A 10,022-nucleotide genomic window follows, 5' to 3' on the forward strand; every position below is an offset into this window, starting at 1 on the left:
GACAAGTGCCAGGAGGTGATTTCCTGGCTGGACGCCAACACCTTGGCCGAGAAGGATGAGTTTGAGCACAAGAGGAAGGAGCTGGAGCAGGTGTGTAACCCCATCATCACCGGACTGTACCAGGGGGCGGGTGGCCCCGGGGCCGGAGGCTTTGGGGCTCAGGCCCCCAAAGGGGGCTCTGGGTCTGGCCCCACCATTGAGGAGGTGGATTAAGACTTCTTCCTCAAATTGTTTGTGTTTGTGTCGGAGACTGTTGGGATTCAGGACTCTTGCATTGCCTTCCATGTCTGTGTTTCATCAGCTCTCAACATTGCCAGTTGTTTGCTTAATTTCAACTGTCTCTTTTGGTGAATTCATGAAGTTCCTTTTTTTCTAGAGTCTAAAGGTAGCAAAAATTTATACTGCCATCGTTTGTGCCTTTCTTTTTTGTAATATCCACACCAAACTCGGGCCTTTTTTTGTTATGTTGTTTTAACTGTTTTCTGCTGAGTAAATAAATTGAATAATTTGATTGCTTCTGTGTTTTATTTTGAGGTTAGAGTCTTTGTAGGTTGTCTTTTTGGTCTAAAACTGGTAATTTGTATCTTAGATAATGGTCCAGGATCTGGAGAAGTTAAGTTTATATATTGCACTGTGATCTTTCTTTTAGGCGAATGGCATTTTGGGGAGATTTTTTTAAAAAACTGCTTATTTTGAGTGGGTTGGGTCTGTGGGTGTAGAAAAATTTAAGGGCTACTGACCTAGTGGCCTCAAGTTTGGTGAAGGGGTTGACCCTGTGTAAGGGTGGCCTGGAAAAGGGGAATGGGGTGGTGTTCCTGGAGAAGCTGACAAAAGACAGAAGGGAGAGGCAGTTAGGTGGGAAGGTCCTGGCTGCCCATTCCCGTAAGTTCGCCTGATACGTCAGTCATGCTATGTAATCTGGTTTCAGCATGAAAGAACAGGTGAGTCCTAAATTGGCACTGGCTTGCCCAGTTAGGCATTAGTCACACTGACCTCTCTTTCTCATTTGTTAAAATGAAAGTCTGGCCTGATGCCTGTCTATAGTTCTCATTTCTGAGAGGTTACTGAGATAGAAGTGTCACATTTCTGCCAATGGTTATTTACGTTTTAAATACCCAGTGAGTAGGGACGCCTGGGTGGCTCAGTTGTTAAGCGTATGCCTTTGGTTCAGGTCATGATCCCAGGGTCCTGGGATCGAGCCCCACATCGGGCTCCCTGCTCAGCGGGGAGCCTGCTTCTCCCTCTCCCACTCCCTCTGCTTGTGTTCCCTCTCTCCAAGGAGCCCACTTCTCCCTCTCCCACTCCCCCTGCTTATGTTCCCTCTCTCGCTGTCTCTCTGTCAAATAAATAAATAAAATCTTAAAAAAAAAAAGTACCCAGTGAGTATCTGCAAGGAACTGTCATTGAGTTTGGTGCCCCAGCAGAAGGACCTAATATTTCAGCACTCTTATGTACCAGGCACTGTTTTAGGGCCCTTTATGTTTATGAATCCTCATCCACGACACTGAGTTTACGTAGTGTCTAACTTGCACAAGTGAACACATGGGAGGACTTAAAAGTTACTGGCTTAACTAAAATCACTTAAGTGGTTAAAAAATTTTCCAGTTTGGCAAAGATGTTAAACCTGGATTCCAACTCTGGTTTCATCAGTTTTTGCCAGGCTGTCCCAGGTTCACGGTACTTTTTTTTTTTTTTTTTTTTTTTTTACTATGCCTGGTTCTGGGTTGGTTCTAACTTGGGTTTCACAATCATTACCCCCTTGCCTTTACTTTATGGGATCCCAAACAATAACATCAGATAAACACTAGGATTGATAACAAAGGCTTAGTATTTGTTAACCTAGAAGACGGGGAAACTTAGAAGAGGGGAGGCCTACTACAGGTTTCCTTCCTGTGCACTACCTTCCCTAGAAATAATCCCCTTCACCACCTCGTTGGAAAAGGCCCTGCTGCAATCCTCAAGGCTTGGGGAGTGAACCCCTTTAAAAATCAGTTGCATCTGGAGGTTACAAAATTGTTTTGGAACAAGATATATCAAGATGGTGGTTGCAGATCATTGTGGGTATACTTGGTACCACTGAATTGTCCACTTCGTTAGTTTTTAATTTTTTATTTTTTGTAAAGTAATCTCTACACCCAACATGGGGCTCGAACTTGTGACCCTGAGACCAAGTGGCATGCTCTTCAGACTGAGCCAGCCAGGTGCCCCTGAATTGTGCACTTTAAGATGGTTTTTATGTTATGTGAATTTCACTTCAACAACAGAAACAATTTTTAAAAAATGGTCTCACTCAACATTCCATAAAAGCATTTTCTGAGTTTATGTGTTCTTCAGAGCCCACCAAACCTTTTAGTAAATAGTAGCCTCTGAAGAAAATCAGTATTCTGGGAATGGCACATACATGTGGACTTTGTCCTGGAATATGGAAATGGAAAACTAAGAGATGCTTATAAAGGCACTTTTAACCTTCAAGACAGTTGAACTGTAGGGCTGTGGACTCTAGCTACAATGTAAATCAGTCTTCATGAGGATACGCATTTGCTACAGGACCTCCTCTTCAGAGCTGCAGGAACATTTTGTGACTGTCATTTGCAAATAACAGTGACTTCAAGCCAGCAGCCACTACCACTACTTAGGAGAGAGGTGGCAGGGGACAGGGAGGGTGGATGGAAAAGGGTAGAGATTGGGAAGGACCTACCAAACACCTTTGATCAGAGAGTTTAGGGAAATCTCCAGAAATAACCCTGGTGAAAATAAGTTCCTATGGCCCGGTTAGTCGTTATTGAGTGGGTGCTTTATTAAGAAATCAATATAAGAACTTATAGCTGGCATACCCTTGCACTGAAGACTGAAATAATCACTTTGTAACATCAAAGGAGATCAGGCTGATGAAATTGTAGGTTTTTTTTTTTTTTTTTTTAAGATTTTGTCAGAGAGAGAGAGAGAGAGAGAGAGTGCACAAGCAGGGGGAGCAGCAGGCTCCCAGCTGAGCAAGGAGCCCAATGGGGTACTGGATCCCAGAGTACTGGGATCATGACCTAAGCCAAAGGCAGACACTTAACCGACTGAGCCAGCCTGGCATCCCAAAATTGTAGATTTAAAGCAAAGAGAATGCAGTGTCATCCCTGGAGAAAGGATGTCTTAGGTAACAGAAGAAACTTTGGGGGTAGGAAGGTACATCGAGGAAACATAACTGGGTGAGGAAAGAATGTTTTAAATCAAATACCTTCCCTAATTCCTTTCCAGTCCCACCTATCTCCCTATGCCAGCCCTCAGAAGGCAAGTGGCTATGGTAATGCAATTGATTTTAAATGCTTTTTGAATCCAAGATACTGCTTTATTAGCAACATATATACTTACTGTTATTTCTGGTGTTTAACAGGATTGTCATCAAAAATGAAAAAGGTAATCAAAACAACAACAAACTTTTTATAAATATGAAAGAAGTGGGCATGGACATGGGTTTTCGGATAAAAGAGGAGATGGGGTTATTTCAGGTGAGGGGGCGATCCTTATGGTAGGGATAAAAAATTGGGAACTGTCATCAACCTTCACTCTAATTGAAAACCCTAAATCCGTCTCCTTGGGTCACCTCTCGGGAATCCGCTGCACTGGGACAGGGCAACGCCACCAGTCCCGCCCCCTTTCCTAGCACCGCTCCCAGAAAGTCTAAGGGCTCGGGCCGCGGAGCAAATTCCGGAGGCCGGGGTGAACCCGCCCCGCCCCTCCGCGCCCCGCCGGTCCTTGTCGCGCCCCGTCAAGGATCGAAAGACAGGGTACAACCGGGGAGCACTGGGGCGGGGGGAAGACGGAGTCCAGAAGACGAGAATCACTTCCCAGGGCCTTTGACCTTTTTTACAGCTCCCAACGTCCGCACGGGGACGAGGAGCGACAGCCGGCGGTGAGGCGGCGGCAGAGCGAGGCCAGCAGGGACCCACCCGCCGCGCGTGCCCGCCGGGCCCGGTGCGCGCTCGCCTCGGGCTCTGGGGGCCTCCTCTTCTGGCGTCCGGCCACCCGATTCCTCCGGCTTAGTTATAGGAGCTACAAAACTTTCCCATGCTTTCGTCGCATAAATTACCTAGTGTGAGAGAAACTGTGAAAATCTCGCCTTTTTTCTTTTTTCATCCCGTCTTGAAAAAACAATCACAAAACCCCGGTACCGGCCAGGCAGTCCTGCGGCCAGCCCCGCCGCTAGGTCCCAGCGGCTGCCTCCGCGCTCTGCGGCCCGCCCCCGCCCCGCCCCGCCCCCGCCCCCGCCCCCGCCCCCGCCCGTATCCCGCCCCGCCCGTACCCGCCGCCCGCCGCTCGGTGCCCCTTTTAACCGCTGTCAGGAACTTTCTGGAGGTTTCTGAGTTCGGGGGCGGGGACTGACTCGTAAGAACACTCTTCAACAAACTGCCCCGTCCGAGGTTCCCAACCCCCCCAAAACCCCAGCCCCGCCCTAAAACATCAAGCTTAGTCATGGCTCTATATTTAATTTCCAGAAGATTCTGTGAACTATGTCCAACCTAGCCATAGTTACAGGGCTCCCCCCCACACACCCCGCTTTCCCCTTTCCGACCTAACAGTCTGTTATGAAGGGAAGGGGAGGCGGGGCTGGGAGACCTGGAAGGGTGGGAAAGGTAGGAGCGGGCGGGGGATGATCATGAGTCAGAAGTGGCAGCCAGGAGGGGAGGCCCCGGCTGGTCACATAACCCCGTGATGCCCCTAATGCGCACAGAGCCCTGACATTCACTTCACTCCCTTCTGTGGCCATTTGTTTTCCTCTCTTTCGAGAATGAAAGGATAGGATGCATATGCCAGCATTGAGAGGAGTCCAAAATAGGGAGTATGAGGACACGTAGGCTCAATCACCAGTTCTGTAATTACCTCTCAGAGTGACCTGACTAAGCCACTGAGCCTCTGATCTTTTGTGTTCGTCTTTGAAAACGAAAAGGTTTGGCTGAATGGCCTCTGCCTAAAAATCTTAATAGTTTCTCCAGTAAATTGAAAGTAATGCCATTGTCCTGGCAGTAGTCCCCAACCTTGTAAGCACCTCAAGAAGAAAGATTGAGAGGTCAGACCCTAGAGTGTAGGCTCCCAACAAAGACAGGAGAAAGGGAGCAAACTTTTGAGCACTACTCTGTCCCAGTCACAGAACTAAGGCCTGAGCAGCATTATCCTATTAATTTCTGATGCTACCATCCTATAAGATGGATATTGTTAATTCTATTTTAGAGATACAGAGACTTGTGTTAGTTAACTTACAAGTACTGCATGGTGAAGAAGAAGGAGGACAAGGAGGAAGAAGAAAAACAGCCTTTACAAGGAAGTAGAGTCAGATGCAAACACAGGTTTTCCCTTCCCCAGGTTTTCCCAAGCTTCTGGAAATCTGCAGCGCTCCCCAGTCACTGCAGCCTTTGCCACTGACTTGTTAAAAATGCCTGGCTCTAGATTTCGTATCAGTTATCTCTTTAGCTTTTTTCTAACTAACCTTAGAATTGTACCATCTTTTAAAACTAAAAGAATTGAGGAGAAGACTACTGTTTGAGAAACTGCAGGGAAAAGGAGAGAAGAAGAAGAAAAAAAACAACAACAGCTTCAGGGTGATGAAGGCTCACTTCCTCCATACTTCCTGCACCGCAGAGTTCTTGGCTCTCTCTCTTTTGTTCCCCACCCTTTAAGTACCTGACAGCCCCACCAGTTTGGGGAACCTGAGACTTGATCCTTTAAAATGCCAAATCTGATAAAAACCTCATTGCAAAATTAGCCAAAATAAAATTCTGGAAAATCTCTTGGGGTTCTTACAGTCACCTTAGACACCAATTAAACCCGTGACTGGGTTTTTGCCTTGGGAGGCATCCAGTGTAAAAGGCAAAATTCAGGAGACCCTCTCCTTGTCAGGAAATGGGAAAGTAATATAGATGTTTGGGTTTCCAGACCAGTCCACACAGAGATTTAACTCAAAAGGTAGATCAGCTATAGGGTGTAGCTGATGATTCATGGAAAACTATTTCTAGTGGATCTTTTTCTGCTACACCAACAGGAGCAAGATTTGAGGTCCTGTCACCATGTCTACCTGCCAGGCAGTGGGTACAGTGATGCCCTTTGCGTCCAGCCAATAAAGTATTCTAAATTGCAGATCTGGAGAGAAGGAACGAGTAAATCCAGAACTGCCTCTAGTAGCAGCTAATGGCAAGGAAGCTTCCAGAGGGAGGAGGAGGTGAGGTTAAGGGTCCCTAGAAGTGTTGACACATTGGGCAGCTAAAACGGAAGCTTGGGGAGTCGCCAGAGATTGCATAAAGAAATGGAAAATTCCTTAAGTTTGACCAGTTTGACTAGATTAGGAGGTGACTCATTAGGGAGCCACATCTGAATGTTAAAAAAAAAAAAAAAGTTATCGCTTGCCTGCACACACACACGATTGTAAAGGCAATTCCGACTGAGCAAAATGTTCAAAAGCTAGATTCCTTCCCTTCATCAAAAACTGCCTTCTCATATAAAAACATACAAAAAACTGCCTTCTCCCACTGTGTTTACTGTGCTCAACTATGTGTATACAGCAATGAGTCTATTTTTGGTGGGTTGTGAACCCGGCGCTGTTACTTTAATATCCCTTAGATTTTCATATCAGGCAGCCAACAAATGGTTCTCCGTGCCTGCAAAGGATTTAAAAGGGGGGGGGGAGGCGGAATGAATGATCAAATGTGTTTGTCTTCAAAGCAGGAGGGAGGATAACGTGCAGGAAGTTGGAATCTAGGATAAAAAACTAAGTGGGTGAATTAAATGCATGACAAATAAGTTTTAAAGAAGCTGGAAGTAGAACCTGCGTCCGACCAACTCCTCCCACCTTCCAGTATCAGGATTCCCGACCAGTTTGTTTAAAAGGGACCACCTGCAACCAGCTGTGGTTTATGATGCTGTTAAGGAGGACAGAACATCCCCACCCTTCCCTCGCCGGCTCCCCATCCTCTACATTTCATTTAAAAAGGATGGAAAGCCTAAGGGCGAAATCCTCTGCATTTCATTTAAAAAGGATGGAAAGCCTAAGGGCGAAAGAATTCGGCAGAAGATCGAATTCTGCGTTCTGAGTATGAACCAGTAATTAACAGGCGGAAAAGAGGGAAAGGGGTGGCCCAGACCCACAGGCTGGGAAGAACAGGGAAACAGAAAAGCCCCAAAAGCCTTAAAGACAGCTGAAGTCCTATGGAAAGTTTTTTTCTTCCTCTCGCCTGAGCCCAGCCGGAGGCAAATGGGTTCAGCAGATCCAGCCCTGCCCTTCCCCTCCCCCCGCCCTTGACCCAGCTTGTTCCTTCCGGGGCGATGGGGACGTTCTCCAGTTTAAGAACCACCTGTTTACTTGATTGATTTTCTTCTAAAAAATTCAAATTCCCCATCCCCAAAATGTCAAATCCCCCAAATGTCAAAACTATACTGCATTAGATAATCCTTCTCTTTTCCGCTTTTTAATCGAAGGTGGGAAAAACGCCGCGGATAGCCAAGGCAATAATCCTCAGGCAGCCCAGGCCTTTGTACCGATCCACTAGCGGGCCTAAACGCGGCCCCGTCCGTCAGCACCACAGTCCAATCAGAGTCTCTTTGACCCACAGATACCCCACCCATTTCGAGAAACTCGGGAACTTTCTGTATTTGGGGTATCCCCGGGAGTCGTGTAGCCCTTCATCCTATCTTAAACCATCAAACTAGTTTGAACCCCAAAGCCTCTCACCGCCCTACAATTACCAGCCTCTTGCTAGTCCTTCTGGTCAATTTCAACACCAGGGAACAGCATCGCCAGCGGGTAGGAGACTGGGTGGGCGGAATCAACAATCACCGATCCCAGCTGTTCTCCTCCCTCCCCTTAGGACTCGGGTCCCTTCCCAAGAATCCCAGAAGAGTCTGGAGAGTTCTGGGAGGGGCGGCACCCTGGACGCCGATTGGTCCCAGAAAGCCTGGAGGCAGGACGCGAGACGAAACCCCTGGAATATTCCGGACCTGGCAGGCCCGCAGGGCTCCGCGATTGGCCGAGGACGGGAAAGGCGGGGCCGGACGAAGCGTTATAAACACAGAGCCGCCCAGCCGCTGACAAACAGCAAACCTGCCGAAAAGACAGCAGGCCCTCCTGTGGCGTCCGCCAGCGCAACTTTCGCAGACCCACCGCGTCCGGACCCCGCACGTTCTCGAGTTCGCAGCTTCAGAAAAGACCGAGCTCCTCGTCGCGGATCCCGACCGCCTTTCACAAAGCCTGAACCTGAGCGCGGGGCAAGGGAGCAGGACAGCGGCATGGCGAAAACCGCGGCCATCGGCATCGACCTGGGCACCACCTACTCCTGCGTGGGGGTGTTCCAGCACGGCAAGGTGGAGATCATCGCCAACGACCAGGGCAACCGCACCACCCCCAGCTACGTGGCCTTCACGGACACCGAGCGGCTCATCGGGGATGCGGCCAAGAACCAGGTGGCGCTGAACCCGCAGAACACCGTGTTCGACGCGAAGCGGCTGATCGGCCGCAAGTTCGGCGACCCGGTGGTGCAGTCGGACATGAAGCACTGGCCTTTCCAGGTGATCAACGACGGAGATAAGCCCAAGGTGCAGGTGAGCTACAAGGGGGAGACCAAGGCGTTCTACCCCGAGGAGATCTCGTCCATGGTGCTGACCAAGATGAAGGAGATCGCCGAGGCGTACCTGGGCTACCCGGTGACCAACGCGGTGATCACCGTGCCGGCCTACTTCAACGACTCGCAGCGCCAGGCCACCAAGGACGCGGGGGTGATCGCGGGCCTGAACGTGCTGAGGATCATCAACGAGCCCACGGCCGCCGCCATCGCCTACGGCCTGGACAGGACCGGCAAGGGAGAGCGCAACGTGCTCATCTTTGACCTGGGCGGCGGCACCTTCGACGTGTCCATCCTGACGATCGACGACGGCATCTTCGAGGTGAAGGCCACGGCCGGGGACACCCACCTGGGAGGGGAGGACTTTGACAACAGGCTGGTGAACCACTTCGTGGAGGAGTTCAAGAGGAAGCACAAGAAGGACATCAGCCAGAACAAGCGGGCCGTGAGGCGGCTGCGCACCGCCTGCGAGAGGGCCAAAAGGACCCTGTCGTCCAGCACCCAGGCCAGCCTGGAGATCGACTCCCTGTTCGAGGGCATCGACTTCTACACGTCCATCACCCGGGCGCGGTTCGAGGAGCTGTGCTCCGACCTGTTCCGGAGCACCCTGGAGCCCGTGGAGAAGGCGCTGCGCGACGCCAAGCTGGACAAGGCCCAGATCCACGACCTGGTCCTGGTGGGGGGCTCCACCCGCATCCCCAAGGTGCAGAAGCTGCTGCAAGACTTCTTCAATGGGCGCGACCTCAACAAGAGCATCAATCCCGACGAGGCCGTGGCCTACGGGGCGGCGGTGCAGGCAGCCATCCTGATGGGGGACAAGTCTGAGAACGTGCAGGACCTGCTGCTGCTGGACGTGGCTCCGCTGTCACTGGGGCTGGAGACGGCCGGGGGCGTGATGACCGCCCTGATCAAGCGCAACTCCACCATCCCCACCAAGCAGACGCAGATCTTCACCACCTACTCGGACAACCAGCCTGGCGTGCTGATCCAGGTGTACGAGGGCGAGAGGGCCATGACGCGGGACAACAACCTGCTGGGGCGCTTCGAGCTGAGCGGCATCCCCCCGGCCCCCCGGGGAGTGCCCCAGATCGAGGTGACCTTCGACATCGACGCCAACGGCATCCTGAACGTCACGGCCACGGACAAGAGCACGGGCAAGGCCAACAAGATCACCATCACCAACGACAAGGGCCGCCTGAGCAAGGAGGAGATCGAGCGCATGGTGCAGGAGGCTGAGAAGTACAAAGCCGAGGACGAGGTGCAGCGCGAGAGGGTGTCTGCCAAGAACGCCCTGGAGTCCTACGCCTTCAACATGAAGAGTGCCGTGGAGGATGAGGGACTCAAGGGGAAGATCAGCGAGGCCGACAAGAAGAAGGTGCTGGACAAGTGCCAGGAGGTGATTTCCTGGCTGGACGCCAACACCTTGGC

At 50.6% G+C, this 10,022-nt stretch overlaps 1 protein-coding gene across 1 annotated transcript; it reads left to right on the top strand.

Annotated features, from left to right (window-relative positions):
• Window positions 1–8,036: 8,036 nt before the first annotated feature.
• LOC116629488 (heat shock 70 kDa protein 1) lies at window positions 8,037–10,017 on the top strand (the record flags this gene model as incomplete). The annotated part of the gene is made up of 1 exon (XM_032399764.1): window positions 8,037–10,017. A coding segment is annotated over exon 1 (1,755 nt), but the record flags the coding sequence as incomplete, so codon positions are not given.
• Between the last annotated feature and the right edge of the window lie 5 nt (window positions 10,018–10,022).

The sequence above is a fragment of the Phoca vitulina genome, unplaced genomic scaffold (assembly GCF_004348235.1).
Source record: "Phoca vitulina isolate PV1807 unplaced genomic scaffold, GSC_HSeal_1.0 scaffold1128, whole genome shotgun sequence".
Lineage (NCBI taxonomy): Eukaryota > Metazoa > Chordata > Mammalia > Carnivora > Phocidae > Phoca > Phoca vitulina.